Source organism: Pteropus alecto, unplaced genomic scaffold (genome assembly GCF_000325575.1).
Source record: "Pteropus alecto unplaced genomic scaffold, ASM32557v1 scaffold22, whole genome shotgun sequence".
Lineage (NCBI taxonomy): Eukaryota > Metazoa > Chordata > Mammalia > Chiroptera > Pteropodidae > Pteropus > Pteropus alecto.
In genome coordinates, this window is record NW_006434839.1 from 8,372,118 (window position 1) to 8,397,332 (window position 25,215).

General features: G+C 32.3%; 1 protein-coding gene across 2 annotated transcripts in view; it reads right to left on the reverse strand.

Moving 5' to 3' along the window:
* Positions 1–25,215, reverse strand: part of MKLN1 (muskelin 1) — a 284,216-nt gene that overhangs the window by 97,393 nt on the left and 161,608 nt on the right. For both annotated transcript variants that reach the window (XM_006910511.2, XM_025045829.1), the window contains 2 exons: positions 9,153–9,222; positions 303–445 (listed from right to left, as the gene is read on the reverse strand). In XM_006910511.2, the coding sequence (XP_006910573.1) occupies positions 303–445; positions 9,153–9,222 (213 nt within the window). The remainder of the gene's footprint in view (positions 1–302; positions 446–9,152; positions 9,223–25,215) is intronic.

Here is a 25,215-nt window from a genome sequence, read left to right on the forward strand (position 1 = left end):
TTGAAAGTATTTCTGAATCATTAATAGTTCAAACACAAAACTGAAAAATAAGAAGTAAAAAAAAAAAACTCAAAATTTTTCTTCTTTCTTGTTTAGTAACAATATTAACTAGTATCTAGTGGTTAAAAAAAAGCTAACTCAAGAGACAATATTAAAATAAGGCAATAGCAATAGGATAGTGGAAATATTCTTTTCTCCCTTGAAAGAAAAATCAAACCATTCAGATTTAGCTACAAAGAGACTAAACTAAGACTGTAACTTTTTTAGAAGACAACTCTTTCTGCCCCATAATTATAACTCACCTGGACAATAGCTCTGTCATATTTTCTTCATTCATTCCACCAAAGACTTTAAATTTCTTCAAGTTGCAGACATGAGTTTTCTCATATTTTCCAAATGTGATATTCTGGACTATAGCAGGCCTTTCAAGCTTCAGAATCAAGTACTAAAAAACGAACAACCAAATTATATCCTCCTCCATGTGAAACAAATAATTAGACAACTTTAAAAGTTAAATTTTTGGACAGCTAACAGAAGAATATATAAGGTCTATCTGTCTATCTTGCACTGGCAGATTTTTTTTTTAATGATAAAGAATAGTACTCAATAGCCTTATACAGGCTATAATAATACCACTACTTTTTCCCAGGAAACTACATCATCTTGAACACTGTAGATGAAGGAGGAAAAAAGAACTAGTGAGATAACTTATAATCAAGGCATGACATTCGATAAAAGATATAACAGATTATTAATAATTAAATAAAACAAGATAATAAATAAATAATAAAACAAGATTAGAATGCAAAAGTAACAATTACATTCTCATCAACTATACTTCAATAGCAAATTCACAGTTAAAATCAACGATAAAATTTTAAATCTAGAAACAGAGATTTACTAATCACCCCTGCCGAATTTATAAATTAAAAAACCCAGACCTACTATAGGTATGTCTGATGTAGCTCAAGTTTTCCTATTATACACAGGATAAAATGGGATCGGTTAATTAGGGAATATAGTTTACATTATGCAGACAGTTTTCAATTATAAAAATTAAGAAGGAAACTACCACTGACTGAATACATGAGAAAAAGCTGATCAGAAAAAATGATTCAGATGTTTTGTTAAGAGTGACTTCATGCTTCATAATAGTAATACAGGTGATAAAATTAAGTTGGTGGTCCTGCTTCATAACATACAGAAAAATTAAAATGGCTCAAAATTAGTCCAAAATCAATTCTTTAAGATCAAAGACCTAAATATAAGAACTAAAACTATAAAACTCTCAGATGAACATAGGAGTAAACCTTCCTGCCTTTAGATTTGGCAATGAATTCTCAGATACAACACCGAAAGTACAAGCAACAAAATATAAAATAAATTGGATTGTATCAAAATTAAAGTTTTGTGCATCAAAGGACAATCAAGAAAGTGAAAAGACAACCTATAGAAAGGGAGAAAAGATTTACAAATGATATATCTGATAAGGGTTTAAAATCTAGAATATATAAATAATTCTTACAACTCAACAACATACAAGATGACCTAATTTAAAAATGGGCAAAGGACCTCCACAGCCCTTTCACCAAAAAGGTAAAACAGAGTGCCAATGGGCGCATGTAGGTATGTTCATCATTAGTCATCAAGGAAACATAAATCAAAACCACAATGAAATAAACTTCACACCCACTAGGATGGCTATAATCAAAAAAATAAAATAATAAGTGTTGGTGAGTTGGTGGAGAAATCAACTCTCATACATTGCTGGTGGCAATTTTAAATAGAGTAGAGAACAGAGTTTGGTGGTTCCTCAAAAAGTTAAATACAGAATTACTACAGGACCCAGAAGTTCTATTCCTAGGTATATAAGAAGTGAAAAAGGTATTCAAACAAACACTTGTACATATTGTTCAGAGCAGCAGTATTCATAATAGCCAGAAGGTGGAAACAACATAAATGTCCATCAACTGATGAATGGATGAACAAAAAGGGAGTATTTCTATTATTCAGGCATAAAAAGGAATAGAGTACTAATGCAAGCTACAACGTGGATGAACCTCGAAAGTACGCTAAGTGAAAGAAGTCAAACACGAAAGGTCATACACTGTATGACTGATTCCATTTACATTAAATATTCAGAACAGGTAAATCCACAGAGGCAGAAAGATTAGTAGTTGACAGGAGCTGGGTTAAGAGGAAAAGGAGAGAGTGCTTAACTGACACCAGGTTTCCTTATGGGGTGATGAAAATATTCTGGAACTAGACGTAAGCGATAGTTGCACAACACCATGAATGTACTAAACGCCACAGTATTGTATACTTTAAAATGATTAATTTTACGTTATTTGAATTTTATCTCAAAATAAAAGAATGAAGCTGGTGGTGACATGAAATATGATGACAATATAATCAGAGCTAATATTTTGTGAGCAGTAACTCATGGCACATTGCTCTGATTTTTACATGCATTATCTCATTTTAGTATGAGGAACAGGAGTAGTATTTTAATAACAATAATTATCCTCTTCATCCTCATTTTATAGATAAAGAAATTCTGGCTTGGGAAGGCTAAATAACTTGACTATAGTTACAGAGCTAATAAATGAAAGAGCTTAGATTAAAAATCCATCAATCTGACTGTGGTTGACACTGTTAGTTGGGTGACCCAACATCCATTTTCAACCTAGTTCTTCCCAGCCACCTTCTAGACAAGGGTAGACATATGACAAAATTCTGGTCAATGAAATGTAAGCAGAAGTTTGCTGTGGGATAAGTTTTGCTTTCTGAAACAAATGCCATCTCTCTGCTATTTGAAGAGTTACAGCTGCAACAACCACTCTGCAACAATAAAGAAAAAGATCAGGAGAATCTCAGAGAGAGCCATGTGTGAGCCACTCAACTTTCACCAGCAGCTGCCTAACTCTATAATTGTGTGCGTGTGTATGGCGGGGGGAGTATTTGTTTAACTCACGGTAATAAGACCTTCTCTTATTAAAAGAATTTCCAATTCACCGACCCCAAAGCCAAAGCTTTAACCACTACATGATAACAACTGTTTAGGTTTATATACTGTTTATACTTTACACTCTAAGTAGCTATTAAAATTTCTTTTTTATTATTAAAGTATAGTTGGCATACATTACTACATTAGTTTCAGGTGTACAACATAGTGATTTGACATTTATGTATCTTACAATGTGATCACCACACTAAGTCTAATAACCATCTGTCACTGTGCAAAGTTATCACCCTATTGTGATTATATTCCTCTTCACCTTTTTCACCCATCCCTCCGCCCTCCTACCCTCTGGCAACCATCAGTTTGTTTCTATGAGTCTGTTTTTGTTTTGTCTTGTTCATTTGTTTTGATCTTTTTAAAAAAATTCCACATATAAGTGAAATCATGCAGTATGTCTTTCTCTCTGTGACTTATTTCATTTAGCACAGTAGGTCCATCCACGTTGTTGCAAATGACAGTATTTCATTCTTTTTTATTGCTAAGTAATATTCCATTGTACATACATACACACCACACTTCCCTTATCCATTCATCTATTGACAGTTACCTAGGTTACATCTATATCTTGGCTACTATAAATAATGCTACAATGAACATAGGAGTGCACATATCTTTTCAGATTAGTGTTTTTGTTGGATAAATACCCAAAAAGGGAATTGCTGGGTCATATGGTAGTTCTATTTTTTTTAATTTTCCAAGGAATCATCATACTTTTCCATAGTGGCTACACCAAACTGCAGTCTCACCAACAGTGCACGAGGTTTCCCATATCCTCACCAACACTTGTTTATTTGTTGACTTTTTGATAATAGCTATTGTAACCAGGGTGAGGTGGTATTTCATTGTGGTTTTAGTTTGCATTGCCCTGATGATGAGTGATGCTAAGCATTGTTTCATATGTCTGTTGGTCATTATACAAATAGAGGAATGTCTTCTTAGGAGAAATGTCTCTCTTCATGTCCTCTGCCCATTTTTTTATTTTTCCTTTGTTATTAAGTTCCTTACATTTTATGGATAAACAAACTGATATGTCTATATAAGAAATTCAGCTAAGCACCAAAAATCTATGAATTATTGATGCAAACCACAACATGAATGAATCTTAAAATAATCATTTTGAGTGAAATAAGTCAGAGAAAAAATTCATACTGTATTTCTCCATTTATATAAATTCTTAGATTTTTCAAATGAATCTATAGTGAATGAACAGTGGCTGCCTAGAGATGGAGGATACAGGTGGGTGGGAGAGATTAAAAGAAGACATGGGAAACTTTTGAAGTAAAAGATATGTTCGGTATTTTAAGAGTAGTTGTATTTTCAAGGGTGTACACATATATCAAAACATCAATTTGTACACTGAGGTGAAGTTTATTATATGTCAATTATACCTTAATAACTTTTAAAAAATAATAAAGGTTAGTGTTAAGAAATAAATAAGCAAGCCACAGACCAGGAGAAAACATCTGAAATACATAACTAATAAGAATTTATATCCGGTCTATAAACAACTTCTATAACTCAGTAATAACAAAGGAAACATCTCATTTTTTGAAAAACAAGTAAAAGAATTCACAAAAAAGATAAATGAAAGGCCAAAAAGCAAGTGGAAAAAGGTGCTTAATATCATTAGGCATCAGGGAATTATAAATAAAACCATCATATACCAACAATAATTATAAATAAAACCATCATATACCAACAATAATCACAACATTTTGTGTCAACACCAAATGTTGGTGAAGCTGCTGGTCAAGCAACTAGTCTGTTAATTTCATATAAATATATCTCTACCTTACGATACAGCAATTCTACCTCTAGATATTTAACCAAAATCTAAAATATGAATTATTTTTAAAATCTTGTAAGAGAATGTTTATATAAGCTTTATTCATAATCACCAAAAACTAAAACTGCAAATCCATAAGCAGGAGCATGGATAAACAAACTATGGCATATCCACAAACCAGAATTGTAGTCCATAACAAAAAGAAATGACATATTGACATACACAACAACATGGATAAACATCAAAACCATTCTAAACATAAAAAGCTACATACAAAAAAAGTACATATATACTCCATGACTCCACCTATATTAAATATTAGAACTGGCAAAACTAATCTATAGCATAAGAAATCCAAAATAATCATTTTGAGTGAAATAAGTCAGAGAAAAAATTTGTTTTTTCTCTGTTTGCCTCTGGGTGGAAGGTGTGAGAGTTAAGGATTCACTGTTAAAGGACAGAAAAGATCTTTCTGAGATGATGGAAACATTTTTTTTTTTCCTATCTTGATAGGGGTGTGAATTATATTTGTGTATACATTTTTCAAAATGGACACTATACACTTAAGTTTCATGCATTTCACTGTATGTAAATTATGTTAATCAAAAATGTATTACACAATATATACAATGCTCTTTTCATAAACCTAGACAAAATACTATAAAGAAACTTCATAAATTTACTGATATACTGGTTCCACAGAAAAAAAATTACATTGAAATGCATATATTTTCTATTTCCTTACTCACTTTGCAAGTAACTCTTACTCCTATAATATTATTATATGGCTCATCAGAGAAAGAATAACCTGAGTGTATTACAAAAGCTAACTCATACCCACCCCCACACATCCCAGCAGTATTACATAATCACTAAAGCTTCTTTGACCTGTTTAGATTATACAAAAACAGAATGCTTGCTGTTTGTGTAACAACATTAACTGTCCTCTCTAACCCCAGAAAGCAAAGAATATTACCTAATATCATACTTTTACTTAAACTACCTCAGAAGGAACTTATAAAAAGAGTTATGATCTAATCTTTCTTAAAGCAATTATTAAGACATCTGTAACTGCCCATACGTGTTAACCAATTCTAAGGTATTTGCCAGTTACTTTGAAAGACATGTTTTCTATGGCAGAATTGTTAACTCCTATAAAACATATTTGATGAGGGAGAATGGTAAAATTACTATCTTAAAGTATTTATGGGGTTTCATTCATGCTGCATTTACTCTCTACCAGTACAGATGATTCAGAATTAACAGCAATCTTTTCTCATTAGGTCTCAAAATATTTGCTCCCTATCACAATGAAAATGGTTGTAATCTTTTTCTGTTTATACAAATTATCAATAATTTAAAATGATAATCAAAAAAAGAGATAAAAGTATAAGAATACAATTTAAAAGAAATTAAAAATCACCTGAATTCCACCACCATTTTCATAATAATTCAACCTAACTCTCAAGACACACATTCACACAGATATCTAACTTTACATATGTAGAATATCATATATGTTGTTTTTTAATGGTAGTAACTTTTTAAAATAAATGTTTTGTTTTTTTGTTTTCCTCATTCCCTCTTTTCTTAAATAACCAATGCCAACAATCAGATGTGTATCCTTTCATATCTTTTTGGGGAGCTCCTTTGTATCAAATACAAATATACATACATACATACACAAATATTGGTGAAAGAGAGTGAGTCATTATTCAGGTAACAGTTGAATCTTATTACAGACGCTTCTCTGCATCTTACTTTTCTCATTTTACAGTGGAAATTCCTCTAAGTCAATTGGTATAAAGTCAGTTCATTTTGTTTAAATGGCTGATAATATTTCAGAAGCTAACCAGGGTCAGACCTGGTTAGTACTTAGACGGGAGACGACCTAGGAAGACCACATGCTGTAGACGTAAAAAATAAAAAATAAGGGATTGTAAACTGACAAGGTCCTTGCAATCTGTGAGGTCAACCAAGGGTTGCCTCGCCTAAAAAAAATAAAAAAATAAAAATGTTTTAAATGGTTGATAATATTCCATGAAAAATATATTCTAGCATTCCCCTGCACATGAGTCTTTTGTTTTCCTGAGCCAGAACCACACAGCTAAGCCACTCTCAGATTCCTGACTCTCAGTAACGGTATGAAATAATAAAGGCTTATTGTTTTTAACTGCTAGGTTTGGGGATAATTTGTTACACAGCAATAAATAACTAGGACAGCATCCAAAGCCAAAAGAAACATTAACAGTTCTGTTTATTAAGTGGTTAGGTCCAAAAAACTTAGTAAGTATTTATGTCCTGACAATTTAGTAGCCATTTAAAAAAATAATACATATTAAAAGAAAAATATTTGTGTTTCTACTTATCTCGACCATATATGAACATGAGCTTTAAAGAGACATGTTTAGGGTTTATTCACTTTGGGAGCCATTCTCAAAACATGCTATATATCCTAGCACCCATGCATACACATATAGCCCTCATTCTGGGAAAAGACAGGAGTAGCTAAGAAGCTTTGAGTTTGATTTCCACCCTCTTCTAGATAACCTGTACCATTAACTTCCTTACCTGCTTAAGCTGCATAACAGACATAATTAAAATTTCTTACTGACAGAGTAAAGCACTGTGAGCATCAAACAGTATACTCTAATAACAGTGATGCCTTAGCTCTGTGCAATCTAATACATAGCCACTAGCCACCTGGGGCTATCTAATCTAAACTAATTAAAATTTAATAAAATTAAAAATTGCTTCCCTCAGCTGCACTAGCTTCATTTCAAGAGCTCAATAGCCAGCCACCTGTAGCTAGCAACTACCATATTATACAGAGTCGTTATAGAATATTTTCATCTCTGCAGAAAGTTTACTGAATAACACTATCCTAGAGGCTACTGAAATATAGAATATTATTTATATTCTATATTCACTAACAATCTCTTAAATGTTATACTTGTTTTTGTTTGTTATTTAGATTTTTCTTGTCTTCTCCCTCATGACACTTTGTCAGTTGTCAGCTTGCTGTTAACATGCATATCTTTTACAGCTATGCCCCCATGCACAGTTGCTTCCAGTTGCTGAATCCTGTCAGGACCTAAAATTTCATCACGCTAATTTTAATTTTTCAGAGTCCTCTTTGCCTTTCTTTCTGATTCTAAGACCTGTTTAAGATATGGTAAATGAATTGCTAGTTACAGTACAGTAGTTCCTCATTATGGATTCTCTATTTGTGAATTCGCCTACTAAAATTTATTTGTAACACCAAAATCAATACTCAGAGCACTTTCACAGTTATTCCCAGATATGAGCAGAGCAGCAAAAAATTTGAGTCTCCAGATGTACACTCTCCCAGCTGAGGTCAAACAAGAGACACCACACCTTCTTGTTTTAGCTCTCAGACTATAAACAAGCATCCTTTTCATGGTCTATTTAATGCCTCATTTTTTATATTTTTGTGCGTTGTTGGCAATTTTGCTGTCTAAATCAATCCCCAAATATAGTGCTGAACTGCTGTCTAATGTTTCTAAACACAAGAAGGCTGTCATGTGCCTTACAGAAAAAATATGTTAGATAAGCTACATTGAGGCATGCGTTATAGTGCTGTTGGCTGTGAGTCCAATGCTAATGAATAAACAATATCTATGTATGTATGTAAAATAAGGTATCTTTAAACAGAAACACATATAAAGTAAGGTTATGTACTGATTGGCTGATGAAAATGTAGTGACCAGAGGCTCGCAGAAATCTAATTCTGTGAGTTACAATGAAAGATCCACCCGACTGGCAAAATCTAAACAAGAGCCACAGGAAGTGATGTTCTGGAAGAATACAATGCATAGCAACTTTCACATACTGCCAGTGAGAGATTATATAGTCATTTTGTAAAACAGTTTTACATTACCTGATAAAAGTTAAACATACACATACCTTATGATATAGCAATTCTACTACAAGGTATACACCCTAAAGAAACTCTTTACACATGTACCGAAACACCATATAATCGATTAGTGCAGTAACAGCACTTAAAACTAGTTCTCTTTTTAGCTAATATTTTCCTCGAAAGGTATCAAGAAACTTAGTTTTGCATCATTAGTAATCCAGAAAAAATTGAAATATGATTTTAAATGTTCTGATAGACATAAGCGGAAAGTCTGTTTCATCAAACGCCACATTGCATTTATCTATATAAAAGATGTTCCAAAATTTAAACAAAAAAAGAGGACATAAAAATTTAGCTCACAATTTCAAAGACTGAATAAACTATTAATGAATTCCAGATTAATTAATTGCCTATTTAAATTCTGACTTCGCAATGATATCAGGAGCTACACATAATCTTACCTGGGGAGGATAGTTGCTCTCTGAAGACCACCTGGAAGATTGGTCATTTGGTTTATCCACTAAAATATTCCTGAAATAAAGAAAAAGTGTAGAAATTAATTAAAATATAAGTGAACACAAATATGCAAAAAGAGAAATATCTACCAGATGCTAAAATTATTATGAGGTTATTAGATACAATTATATTGTACTATTACATGTTAAATATGTATATATGTAACATGTAATAGTACAATGTAATTAATCAATCCCTGGATCAAGAAAGTCTTTTAAACCCAGCATCAGATGCAGAACTGTGGGTGGAAAAAGAAACTGATATAAGTAACTCTGGAAGACCGTGCTTTCACTGGAAACTGTAAGGCTAAAGACAAATGGAATCATACATAAAACTGTACTTTATTGGGTAAAGTTGTCTTTCAGAGGAATATGAGTTAATTCTAAACACTTCGCATATAGCTCAGGTTGAACAAATAAACAGATGGTAGATGGCTTCTAACTTTGGTGTAAAAAGTTACAGAAAAGGAAGGGGTGGAGGTTAGAATTAACCTAGTGCTATTGGATTAGAGTCAGAGATATCAGTGTGAACTCATGTTTACCTCAATATCTATATATATAGATTCAGTAGTAATTCTGTTCAGTAAGAGGGACTAGAAGCTGTGACATCTCAGTAGCAATGAGCACTCCCAGATCTTGGTTTTTACATACCATCATCCAATAAAAGTAAACAAAGATTCTTGGGAAAGTGGCTGATTCTAGGATCAGAGTAGGGAATTCAGAAGGTAAGCCTGAAGTAACATGTAGTTTTTCAAAAAAAAAAAAAAAAAAAAATTGGGGCATATCAAAAGGAACACAGAGGAACCAATATGAAACAATGAAAGACTAAATAGCCAAAGATGAAACAATTTAAACAACAAAATAAATAATGTAATATTGGATTATGACCCGAAGTATAAAATAAATATCCACGAGTCCATACTGATATAAATAACCCCAGTCTAACCATCAGAAAAATATCAAACTCAAATTGAGAAATATTCCACAAAATATATGACACATCTTCCTCAAAATTCTCAATGTAAATTAAAGCAAGAAAAGACTGAAAAACTGTTACAGACCAGAAGAGAGTAAGAAAACATGGTTAACTAAAAGTACAGTTGATCCTTGAACAACATGAGTTTGAATTGTGTGGATCGACTTAGACATGAATTTTTTTCAATAATACATACAGTACTGTAAATGTATTTTCCTTCTTTATTATTTTCTTAATAATGTTTTCTTTTCTCTAGCTTACTTTATTGTAAGAATACAGTATATAATACATGTAACATACAAAATATGCGTTAATCGACTGTTTAGGTTAATGGTAAGGCTTCCAGTCAACAGTAGGCTATTAACAGGTAAATTTTGGGTGAGTCAAGTTACATGCAGATTTTTGACTACATTAAGTCCCAACCTCCACACTGTTCAAAGGTCAATTGTAATGATATCTTGAATGGAATCTTAATTATAACCTCAGTTGTTGGCTAGAGCTGGTAAATGGTCCTTTCATATTTTGCTGGTAATAATGCAAATTGATATAACTTTTCAGGAGATAATTTTAATATAATACATATCAAAAACATTTCAAATGTGCATATCCTTTAAATAAAAATGATGATGACAACCATAATGACAACAATGATGATGCTAGCATCTAACATTTCATTTCTGAGCTTTTATGACATTCCGAACACTGTTCTAAGTGCTTTCCATATATAAACCATTACCTTCAATGTACAGATTAAGAAACTGGGATAAATTAGTTTGCCTAAATATATACACCTAAGAAGGATTTGAACCCAAGGCAATCTGATTCCAAAGCCAATGCTCTTAATCAACACAACATACTATACAGCCTCAGAATTATCCCACTTCTTGGAACTTAACCTAAAAAATAACCCGAGAGATGTAAAACATTTATATTCATGACAGGAGAATTATAACAGTAAACTGTTAATAACTGGAAAATTATAACAGTAAACTGTCTAATAATAGGGGATCCATTAAACAAATTCTGACATACATATGTTACAGAACACCTTGCAATCGTGATGTATTCTACAGCCTGACTTTAATTTTAATATCATTGGAAAATGTTCACTACATAGTTAAGTGAAAGGAAAAAAGTAGTTTACAGTATATATATGATGAATCAAGTGCTATAGATAATGTTGACGCAGGGAGAGAAAAGACAAAGACCATATCTTAAATTGTTAATGTAGCTCTCAATGGTGAGATTACAGTGACTTTTTCCTTTATTGTGCTTTTTTGTACTTTTCAAATTTTCTAAAGTTAACACACATTACTTTCGCAATGAGATAAAAGGTGTTTTCTAAAGAATTATAAAACTGAATAAAGAATTCTATACGACAAGATTGCAACATGGTTAAAAGCTAAAGCTAAAAAACTAGGATTAAAAAAATCACTCTGATGAAAATGTTACAAATCATGAAAGAAAACCTAATATATTATAGCTGTAGGACCACAAAAATCATAAAGTATAATAAATTTGAGCATGGAGAAATCAGATGACATGTAAGTGAGCTAATTCTATCATTTTCATAGCTCCTAGGAATAATTTTTCTGAACGTGGTAACAAGAGATTTAAGAATACCATTTAAAGTTTATAATTAAACCAGATTAAAATAAAAACATATTTCATACCTGCTAAATTATTTGAGGCAGAATACCAAAAAAAAAAAAGAGCATATAGCATAAAGCAGAAAATAAAAGGAAACATTAAAAACAGAACATTTAAAACAAAGTGACAATATTAACACTAACCATCTATTACAGCCACATATATATATGTGGATAGTAGAAACACTGCTATCTACATAACTCATGACAGATAGAAGACATATTAGGCAGAAGCAAATTTTGTAAAATTAGGGGGTAATTTAAAGCAAAAAGTATTAACTGGGTGAAAATAATAATTATATAATAACTGTTCAAACCAAGATGGTAAGTTTAATGAATTAAACAAAAATAAAAATAAAGCGAAAATCACAGTAAATATAAGAAGAAACTGAAACAACCCACTTTCTGTTTTTATAGTAAACTGACATTATCGTTAGATGATCAAAGCAGGCTCTTTTCCTCCTTTTTAAAGATCTAAGAGGTGATGGAGAAGCAACAATTAATAAAAGCTTATTGCCTCTTAAAATTTTTAAGTTACAGATCACCTCCCAAAGCTTAAGTAGATAGTCTTTAACTCTCCCTCCCAGATGTTTCCTCCCTCAATCCATTTCCATTCTCTCACAAGACATATAAGAAACTAGTTTAGGGCACTGACTATTACCATCAGCCCTTCAACAACAGTAACAGCGCTACTATAGTAGCATTCTAAAGCAGTTGTTCTTTTTTATATCCTTCTTCGTATACTTCTCAAAGACCTATAAACCCCACCCACCATCACTACCAGTATTGAGACATCACTTGTAAAATTCTTAATCTTTTAGCAGGAAATGAAATGGGACATCTCTTGCAGAGTTAATCTTTTTAGTAAACCTAGTTAAGTTTTCTTTCCTCCTTTCTTAGGGAAAAAGGCCCTCTCTTGCAAATCCTGATAACTGCCCCAAACTGGTGAGTCAGATCCTCTGGCTATTGATAAAGGTAATCGGCCCATTGTTAGCAGAAATAGTGTTAAGTCAGACAGGGCCCTTAGAGTCTGAGAGGGGAGGGGACTTTAGGCCAAGGTCTTTTTTTTTTCTCTTTAAGAAATATATTAACCAAGCCTGTTTTCCTTTATTCACTTAATAGGCAAATCAATAATAGAACTTAACAGATATACGATGTAAATAATAAGCTTATCTCATCTTTTCCTTGTCTAGGGACTGAGGTGGTACTTCAGCAGACCACCCGTCCCTCAACATCCATACTAATAATAAGTGGGTTCATGGCTCTTAGAAAAAGGTTAGGTTAGGAAAGTTAGGGGGTTTCAGGTCTGCCTGCAAAGACACTGAGGTCATCCTATCCTAGAAGGGGTCCGCCCTAATCCGCCCACAATTAAGCAAGCCAGAAGGCATTTTTTAACTCACAGAAACCAGTAACCAGAGAATTAGGTACCAGTTTAAGTCAATCACTCGCACCTACACAATGAAGACCCCCCAAGGACCTTCAACTCACCTGAGCCTCATTATACCATCATTATAATTTGATGCATATGCCTGGAAGTTCATTAATATCATTATAACAGACTGAATTCTGGGAACAAACATGCACAGAAAGCAAAATGATGAATCATTGAGTCCTGTCAATCTTAGCTGTCAATCAAGGAAGCCCACTCCTGTAAGAAAAGTCACCACCCACAGCAAAAAGGAATAAAAACCCCGAAGGCTTTGTTACCAGGCCTTTTGAGCCACACTTCTCTTGCTCAGGTCCACTTCTACTACTGGAAGTGCACTTTCCTTTCTAATAAAACTTTTATTTTCTACTGTATTTCGGTGTCTTGCCCAGTTCTTTGTTTGAGACATCAAGAACCTGGACAACGCGAAGGGAGAAGATCCCCACTCTCCGGTAATAGTACAGCTTTTCCTTCTAATTCTCAGGACTAAGCAAGAGACAGTAACCTCTCATACTACATATGTCAATCACAATACCAGTTCATTATCACTGGTTTCTAAAAGGAGAAATATCCAATCCCCAGTCTCTGCTGTTTAGCAATCATAGGCAGTGATGTTTTTGCTATCTGTGACTTTTCCTTACAATTGTCTCAACAACAACTAACCTAGGCTGGCTGGTGACCTATGACAGGCAATGTGATGAGCCAGTATGAAAATAAAATTATAAGAAAGAAAAATGTATAAGTAAACAGAACTAATGAAACAGAGAAAAGATTTATGGATTAAGAATAAGAAATATAAGAAAAGAATAAGAATGTAGCAAACATAAAATGGAAGAGACTCCAGGGAACAACAGAGAACAGAACTGATGGCATTTCAGTTTCAGCTGCCAGGAGTTTCTGTTTTTGGCAACAAAAAGAATGTGACCACAACGCACTTCTAGGTACTCTATGACTAATTTAAAAATTTTCATTATTGTCTGAAAAAAATAAATGACAAGCAAAGAAAAAAGTTACAGAAGTCACAATTCAGTACCAAAATTATATGATTCAATAATAAAGACGACTGATCTACTAAGGTTAAGTTAAATATCTACCATTTTGAAATATATTTAAAATGCAAAATGCAAATAATAAGTGAGAACTGGTCAAGAATTGGTAAGGGAGATGGGTTGAGGACCAAAATGGCTTCATATTTTCATCAGGGTTAATTTTAAAATATACTCGTTCATTCCTACCAATTCAGGATGAAAACTAAAGGTAATAAAAATAAGCATTGTAACGTCTCTTAGACACAGACTACAAAGGCAAGGCTGTAAATAATTAAATTCTCCTATTAGGACTATAAAAATGGATAGTGAAACACATGGGCAACTGAAATATGGAATACAGTGTTAACTTCTTCCAAGTTATATGTGTCCATTTGGCATATTTTTAAATGTACTATACTTATATATACATACTACCAATTAAATGTCAGAAACAAACTACTAAAATTCATTATAAGAAAATAATTTAGGGGACATTTTGGGTTCGAGTCAGCAAATTAAAAATCCCTTTTTTATTAAATATGCTCAAACCCTAAGCTTACTTGTCAATACATTGTAAACTGCTATTCTTAATACTTAAATACAAAAAGCAGCACTTAGGCAAAAAAAATAAGAGCATTAAACATTTTTTTCAGGCTAATCAATGCTCAAGATATTATCAGTAAAACCCAGTCAATTTTATATTGAGAGTTTGTATATTCAAAAGCTTCCTCTAATTTTGATGTAAAAAAGTCAAGCAGAATATTGAAATGAGTGTAGGAGTCAACTCTGAAATATTTCCTGTTTTGTAGTTTACAAATACCCTACTAAAACCTGTACATTTTTTAAAATGATGTGATAAAATGGATCTAGAAGAAATAAACTTTAACTAGAAAAATAAGACCATGGAGCTTGGCCACTAATTTAGTGGATAACTTGTAAGCAAATCATATAATCCCTTCAGGCTTTTAACTCCTTTATCTGCAGGGTAAAGGGAAAAGTGAATTCCTTGGACTCCAGTTTCTTCTGACTGTAGTCTGGGGAGCTGCACTGCACCACACTATGAAACACCATTCATGAGGCCATGCTAACGTTCTACAATTCTATGAAAACTCTTCGCATTCTTCACTGAAGTGCCACGTATATTCATCCTACACTGCAGTCAGTAACAATACACAGTCCATTGATTATAATAGAGTTGCATACGTGTGAACACTCTGCTAGGGTGTTACCTCTTGGTAACTAAGAGGATTAAGATCTACTTTTTAATAAATAATAAATGTATATAGCACAAAATTTAGGAGACATAAAAAAGTATACAATAAAAACTTGTAATTCAAAATGCAAAACAGAAATCAAATCAATTTTGAATATCCCTGGCTGCAGAGCGTTGCCAAAAATCACTTATATTTATACATATTGTAGAGATTTAGACTCACTTCCAAATATGTCCCAATTTTCACAAAGAAGCATAGTGTGGAGAAGGTGCCCTACCATAAACTGAAAAAGTACTTATTGAACAAATACTTGACAAGTCCTATGTGCCAGACATTGTGCTAAGCTATGGGAATACAGTGGAATATAAAATAGACAGGTTCTCCACTTGTATTGCTAACATTCAAATGAGAAGCAGCAGAAAAAAAAATAGACTTGTAAACAAGATAATAATAGACTGTGATAAGTACTATAAGAGAAACAGGGGGCTGAGATAAGGCAGGGAAGTCCTTTTACTTGAGATAGTCACAAAAAATTTTAAAACTCTGAAAAAATGCTAATTAAAAAACTAAAAAACTGTGAAAAAATGCTAATGCTAATTAGAAGGAGGCAGTCATGTAAAAGTGAAAGAAAAGTCAATTCTTCACAAAGGAACCAACAAGTTCAAAATCTTGGCAACAGAAAATAATCTGACCAAGGAAATCTGAAAACTAAGTGAAGTCAGATAATGTCCTCACTGGCCCTAAGATAAGGTAAATGCAAAGAAGGCAGGAAATCTCTAAGGGGGTCTGAGAACTTTTTTTTTAAATGCTGACTATAAACTCAAAGAGGATTTCAGAACTATCCTACAAGTATTACCTTATTTTTAGAAGAGACCCACCCTGAAGAAAAATTTCAGGAAACAAAAACAAATTAAGCAAAACATAAAGAATGACAACCCCCAGGAGAGATAAGATTCTTACTCTTGAAGGGTAGAGGTCCAAGCAAGAGAACCCAAAAAGAACCACAACAAAATACATTTAAAAGTGTCTCTTCAGAAAGCAAAACACATGAAAACGCAGATAGAAAGGCAAAAAGCCTTTAAAAGTCTCAAAAGTCCAAATTTTAAAAATACTTCACAAAGGAGAGAGGCTTTGAGCCACAGAGCTCATAAACTACACTGGCCCATCCATTCCTTCTGCCTACAGAAAACTGAACTTGTTTAAACACTAGAAACTGAACTACTACAAAACTGAACTTGTTTAAACACTAGAAACTAAAATGAAAGCCCGCACTAAGATATTGTAAGAAAAATATTAAATGTGAAACAATATTCTGACATAATAAAAACATGTGAGAAAAATGTGGCCACAAAAAAATGAACATTACTTCAAAATGACCTAAAAGAAATTAAGAAAATAGCTGAAGTGTTTTCAAGCAACAATAAATCAAAATTACAACAGCTCAGAAATATTAAGACTAGAAAATAAAAACAGCTATTGAGACTCACAAATGAGGGAGAATAGTTTTCAGAAACAAGGACTAAATTAGAAAGAACACAAAAAGGAATAGATCCCTCACCCGCCAAAACAAGCGCTCCCGAAAAAACAGATTATGAGTAAAAATAATATAATAGAAACAAAAGAAAGCACCAGTAAGTCGGTGATCCAACAAATATATAATTGGAAAAAGAGAGGTATTTCAAACTATGCTGCAAGCGAATCTTCCTAAAATAAGATCTGAATCTATACAATGAAAGGATACAGGGTATATTAGGGAAATTCAACCCACAATATTCTCAGTATAAACTATTAGACTTTAAAGACTTTTTAAAGTTATTTAAGCATCCATGAAAAAAGACCAAGTCACTTACAAGAAAAAGAAAATCAGTTAAAAAACTTCACAACGGCTAGGATTTATACCCCAATATAATGACACATAAAATTTTAAGATACTTAAGCACAAAAAAATGTGAGTCTAGGACTTTAGAGTCAAATAGTCAAACTGTGCTTAAAATTTAAAAGCACTGATAGTTAACAACATGTAAAAGTTCTTTAAGCCCTTCCCGAGAAACTAGTAAAGAACTTTACATATCTAAGAAATGATTTGAAAATATTCAGGATAAAATCAGCTCATCTGAACTAAAGACATTTAACTACAGCACTAAAACCAACCATGAAGATAAGGATGACATAACAATATGTAAATAATGTCCTGCAACAATGGAGGAAAAACAGATCAAAAAAACAGGTGAAGACTGGAAAGAATAAGTGGAAGTTAGAATAGACTTATTAACTGTCTCACAAATATTAACTCCTAGAAGGAAAAGATCATCACTTAAAATTAGATGCTGGGAGAGGAAGGAAGGAAAAAGTAAAAGAGGTTCCTAGCTAACTTCCTCAAGGAGACTTAAGAGTGTTACACTAAGAGACTATAGTGATTGAAGAGAATCAAAAAAACAAAACAAAAACAAAAATACCACACACACACACACACACACACACACGCGCCATCCTAAATGCCAAAAGAAACGTATTTTAATAAGGAAAAGACAGTGAAAAAATTTGTGTGTGTGTGTATAAAATGTGCCACAAAACACTCAAGTAAATATCAAATATAACAATAAACATAAATGAGCTTAAAACAAAAATTTTATTTATTTTTTAAGATTAGTTAAGGCAAAAATCTAATTCTATGATGGATATGAGACATAAATAAAATAAAATGATTTCAGAAGTATACATTAAAAAAAGGATTAACAAAGACAGACCAGGCAAATGCAGACACACACACACACACACACACACACACACACACGCCATCCTAAATGCCAAAAGAAACGTATTTTAATAAGGAAAAGACAGTGAAAAAATTTGTGTGTGTGTATAAAATGTGCCACAAAACACTCAAGTAAATATTAAATATAGCAATAAACATAAATGAGCTTAAAACAAAAATTTTCTTTATTTTTTAAGATTAGTTAAGGCAAAAATCTAATTCTATGATGGATATGAGACATAAATAAAATAAAATGATTTCAGAAGTATACATTAAAAAAAGGATTAACAAAGACAGACCAGGCAAATGCAGATAATAATAAAGCATGATTGAAAATTTCAGACATGATGAAATTCAGAGCCTTAAAAATAAGAAGAGTACTTTATAATAAGTTACCACAGTCTACAATACCCATTAATGCTATACTACTAACAAAAAAAAATTCAAAATAGAATATCAAAATCAAAAAACACCCTACCATGTAAAAAGTAAAAAAAAAAAATTCTATAAAAATATTTGGGTAAAAGGAGAAATACAAAACAAATTGTAAAATTTCTACAAAACAATGCCAATAGCAATGTGACACTTTCCAATGGAATTTTACAATACAATAGCCACTAGACACATGCATGTAGCTATTGAGTACTTAAAATGTGGCTAGTGCAATAAACTGATTTTTTAATTTAATTTTAAATCCACTTTAAATTACTACATGTGTCTAGTGGTTATATTAGATACTGCAGTTCTCCACCATACAGCAAAAATTCATGTAGACACTAGAGCAACTAAAATTTACACATATGAAAAAAATTAAGTGAAAAAGGAATAGGCAGCAGAAATATAACCATTAAAAAAAAAAAACTGGTAAAGACTAATAACACTGAAGTAGAGACTATTTTAAGGATCACACAGCTACTTTGCACAAATCTACAGGGATAAATTTGAAGACTTAGATGAAATCTATTACTGGGAAAAAAAACTGTACCTGCTGACCCCAGTAGACAGAGAATGACTGAACAGAGAAATTTCCATAGAAGAAAAAGAGAAAGTTATCAGAACTCAACCATCAAAAAACATCAAGTACAGATGGTCCCAGTTAGAAAATCTATCAAAACATTTAAAAATAATATAGTTCTAATATTAAACTATTCAACATAGAAAAAAAGATAAAGAAATGTTTTAATAAAGCTAGCATAAACATTGATATCAAACCTGAAAAGACTGCTAATAGAAATACACACAAAATTACATCAATTTCATTTACACGGATATAAAAAAAAAAAAACTCATGAAAATATTATCAAAAGTTCTAGAAAATCAAAACCTACAGCATTACAAAAAATCAAGACCTAGTATGGGCTATTCCAAAAATGCAAGGGTGGTTCATTGTTATTCTCCTCATTAAAATAACTTATAATAATAGACCTAAAGAGAAAGAAGAGTCAATCATTTCAATACATGTCCCCAAAAATACATTTGACAAAGTTTAACACTTAACTAGGACAAAAGATCTCAATTTAAAAGTCGATTATATATCTTTAACGTTATATACACATAACACCAAAAGCCAGCACCTTATTTAGCAGTTAAACACTAGAAGCATTTCTGCCAAAATCAAAGACAAAGATGTCCATTATCACCACTATTATTAATTTAAAATTAAGATTAGCCAACTTACTTTTAAAAAGGAAAGCTTTTTAAAAGGGAGTTTACAAAAAGGACTTCCAGGTTCAGCTCCAAAATCTAAGAGATTGCAAGTCATCTATCTCTCTCACACAGACAACAAGATAAAAGCTAAACAAACTGAAAACTAAGGATGTCTTAGATCCCTCAAAGAGCTGAAATCATTAGAGAAACCACCATCCTGTAATCTGGAGACATAGGCAAAGAGAATCACAGCTGAGATCAGTTTACCTGAAGCAAAAGCCACTGGAGCCAATAAATAGTTGGGACAATTAAAAGGTCATTTTGACAAGTTTTTGGAGACTAAAGAGTTAAGAGTTATAAACTCCTGGGAGATTACTCTTAAGGGTATTTTGTGGGTTTTACTTCCAGTAAAAGATGAGAGAAAAATCCTAACATGAAACAGAGTAAGGGAAAAGCAACCATTTTTAAATACCCCCAGAGTGTTCTTCATAATGAAGGCAGCCTTCTAAAAGGCATCTACTTTACCAAAGCCTTACCCTACCTGGGAAAGGGCAATTAGCCAACTCCAGCTCCCTCTAGCCTTCCTTTCTCACGTAAGTGAAGAAAAAGAAAGGCTAAGAAATACTTGAGAAAGTAAGAGTCCTGGTACTCGGACCCAGATTAAAAAGAAAAAAAAAGGTATTTAAATTAAGATTAGAGAATGCTTCTCCTCCCTTACACTTAGCCACCATATCTGGGGTAATGTATAACAACAGTAAATTACAACTAAAAGAGCTATAAAACAAATTCTAGAAGAAGTTCTTAGGGACCATCCCTCAGAAAAACACCAGGAAGAGAAAAGAACAAGGACACTAGAGAAAGATGAAATCTCTGGTACTTAGGGCTACATCAAACATTAAACGGATTAACTTCTAACCTGACAAACATAAAACCTCAAACTAAAAAGCCTAATTACTCCAGCTCCTATCACCCAATACATCCTATCTGGCTTCCAACAACAACAACAATCTGAAAAAGCATGCTGAAAGGCAAGGAAAAACAGTCAAGACAAAGCAGGCATTTGAACCAGATTTGAACATAAAACAGATTTTGGAACTATCAGATAGGGAACTTAAAATAATTATGATTAATATCTTAAGGGCATTAATGGAAAAAGTAGACAACATGTAAGACAGATAATTACCCATCTGGTAATGTACCAAGGAAAGAATCAGCAGTGAGCTTGAAGGTATATCAGCATAAGTTCTCAAAATAAAAAGGAAAAAATTTTAAAGAAAAACTAAGTATCAAAGAACTATGAGGAAATCACAAAAGCTATATGCATGCACAATTTCAATAACAGAAGAGAGTCAGGAGCAAAAAAAAATATCTGAAGTAATAGGGCTGAAAATTTTCCAAAATTAATAACAGATACCAAACCACAAATCTAGGAAGCTCAAAGAAAACCAAACAGGATAAATACCAAAAAAAAATCTATACAAAGGCATTTAAACTGCAGAAAAACAAAAGAGAAAATCTTGAGCAAAACCAGTAGGAAAAATTCCTTACATATACAAGAACATAGATAAGAATTACTTTGGACTTCTCACCAGAAACCATACAATCAATAAGAGTAGAATGAAATAATTTTATTTAAAAGTGTTGAAAAAAGAAAAACACCAACCTATAATTCTGTATCCAGTGAAATTATCCTCTAAGAGTGAAGATAAAAATATACAAAATCTGTCACCAATACATCTACCTTGCAGAAATATTAAAGGAAGCCCTTTGAATGAAAATAATATATGTCAGAAATTTAGATCTACATGAAGAGGGCCAGAGAAGAATTAAATGATGATAAAATAAAAACTTGTATTTTCATATTAACTGAGCTAACAAATAACTGTTCAAAGTAATAATAGCAACAACATATTGGGTAATTATAGCATATGAAAAAATAAAATGAGAGCAATGTTATAAGGAACGGGAGAGAGGAATTAGAAATCCTCTAGTATAAGGTACCTGAACTACCCATGAAATGATACACTATTGTTTAAAGTTGGATTAGACTGATGGTAAATGTATATTGAAAACTCTAGGACAAGCACTAAAAACACGTTTTTTAAAAAATGGTCTAAATAAACCAATCGAAAGACAGAGACTGTCAGAGTGGATTAAAAAAAGAAAAAAAAGACCCACATATATTGTGTAGAAGAAACCTACCATAAACACACAGATAGATGAAAAATGAAGAGGTAGATAAGGCTATGCCATGCTTTTGAAAGAAAGCTGGAGTAGCTATATTAATATATGACAAAGGACTTAACAAGGAAAATATCAGGGATAAAGAAGGGCATTACATAATGAAAAAAGTGTCAATTCTCCAAGAAGACATAACAATCTTTAATGTGTCTGCACTCCAAAAAAGAGTGTCAAAATACTTGAGGAAAAAACTGACAGAACTGCAAGAAGAAACAGACAAATTAACTATTATAATTGAAGACATCAACATCCCTCTATCAGTAATTGACAGATCCAACAGGCAGAAACTCAGGATACAGCTGACTTGAACAGTACCATCAATCAACTGGATCTAATTAACATTTATAGAATATTTTATCCAACACAGCATAATATACTCTCTTCAAGCTCACACAGAAATGTTTACCAAGATAAACCTTAAAACACATGTTAATAAATGTAAAAGAATAGAAAATCATACAAAGTATGCTCTCAGATCACAATGGAATTAAACTAGAAATCAGTAACAAAAAGATAGATGGAAAATCCCAATATGTAGATTAAACAACACACGTCTAAATAACGCATGGGTCAAGTCTAAATATAAATTTTAAAATACATTGAACTAAAGAAAAATAAAAACAAAACATCAAAATTTGTGTGATGCATCTAAAGCAAAGCTTAGAAGGAAACTTAAAGCACTGAATACACAACATATTAGAAAAGATCTAAAATCAAAATCAATCACCTATACTTCCACCTTAGGAAATGAGAGAAAGAAGAGCAATTCAAGCATGAAGCAACCATAGAAAACAAATAATAAAAAAGTAAAAATCAATAAAGCTAAAAACAAGAAATGAAAACAGAAAAATCAATAAAAACAAAAGCTGGATATTTGAAAAAATAAAATAAAATCAACGAACTACTAGCTATGAAATAAAGAAAAAAACAAAGACAAATTAATGATATCGGAAATAAAAGAAGGGTCATCACTACTGATCACTAGATAGTAAAAGGATAATAAAATAAATATTATAAACAACTCTATTTCTACAAAATTGTAAAAGATGAAATGGAACAATTCCTTAAAAGATGCAAATTACCAACACCCAAGGAGAAACAGATCTTTTAAAGAGGCCACTAACTATTAATGGAATTGAATCAATAATTAATAATCTTCCAAAAAGAAAGTACCAGGTACAAATGGTTTCACTGATGAGTGCTACTAAACATTTAAAGAGAACAATAATACCAATTCTCGAATTTTCTTCCAGAAACAAAAGCACATGAAACACTTTCTAACTCTTTCTAAGGCTAGCATTAGCCAAATACCAAAACCAGATAAAGACATTCCAAGAAAAAAACAGCCCAATATCTCTTATGAATATAGACGCAAAAATCCTTTCAACAAATATTAGATCAAATCTAACGATGTATAAAAGTTATCACAAACCACAATCAAATGAGATTTATTCCACATATACAAGGCTAGTCCAACATTCAAAAATCAATTATTGAAGTCTATCACAGCAACAGGCTAAAGAAGAAAAATCATATATCAATAGATACAGAAAAAGCATTTCACTCAATCCAACACCCATATATACTTTAAAATCTCAGCACACTAGAAGTAGACGTGACCTTCCTCAAATTGATAATATCTACAACACACTTACAGCAAACATAACAGTGAGAAATTAGATGTTTTTCCCCTAACATCAGGAACAATGTACTCCTATTCCACATCATACTGAAAATTCTAGCAAATGCAATAATACTAAAAAAGGAAATAAAATGTATAGATTAAAAAAGAAAGAAAACTGGCATTGTTCACAGATGATCTGTCTATACAAAAAATCTCAAAGAATCAACAACAATAAAAAAAAAAAAACAACCTGGAACTAATAAGTGATTTTAGCAAGGTTGCAGGACATAAGGTTAATATACAAAAATCAACTGCTTTTCTATATATCGGCAAAGAACAGGTGGAATTTGGAAGTAAAACAATAGTATCATTTCTCTTAGCACCTAAAAAAAAAAGAAGTACTTAAGAATAAATCTAACAAATATGAAGATCTACATAAAGAAAACTACAAACTCTAATTTAAAAAATCAAAGAAAATCTAAATAAATAATGGAGAGATAGTCCATGTTCGTGGATATAAGGCTTAATATTGTTAAGATACCAGTTCTTCCCATCTTGATCTATCTATGCATTCTACTCAACTCTACACAAATATCAGCAAGCTATTTTGTGAATTATCGATAAACTGATTCTAAAGTTTATATGGAAAGATAAAAGACCCAGAATAGCCAATACAATACTGAAGAAGCACTAAGTTGGAGGTCTGATGTTACCTCTTCAAGACTAAAAGCTACGGTGATCAAGACAGTGTGGTAATGGTAAAAAATATACACACAGATTAATGGAGTGTAATATAGGTCCAGAAATAGATCCAAACAGTTGACTGATCTCTGACAAAGGAGCAAAGGCAATTCAGTGGAGAAAAGATAGTTTTTTCAACACAAGGTGCTGTAGCAACTGTGCCTCCATGGGGTGGTGGGGGGGGAGGATCTTACACCTTCCACAAAAATTAACTTGAAATCAATCTTACACCTAAATGTAAAATACAGACCTATAAAAATTCTAGAAGATAACACAGGATAAAATCTAGGTGACCTAGGTTTGATGATGATTTTTTAAATATAACACCAAAAGCACAATCCATGAAAGAAAAATTGATAAGCTGGACTTTATTAAGACTAAAAACTTCTGCTCTGCAAAAGACACTGTTAAGAGAATGAAACAAGCCACAGATGGGTAGAAAACATTTGCAAAACACATATATGATAAAGGCCTGTATCCAAAATATACAAATAAGACAAGAAGGCAACTTCCTGCTGTTGAATTAGTTCGAAAGGTCAGCTACTGGAGCCTGATAAATTTCACAAGAATATCTATCCTAGAATACCACGGATTGGCATCGAGGAGCCTTGGGAGGCATACCAGCAACAAGGGGCTTTCCCTATCACGGCACATGTGCAGTAAGGCCCGAGAATGTTCCCAAAGTGACCTTTCCCTAATTTAAATCAT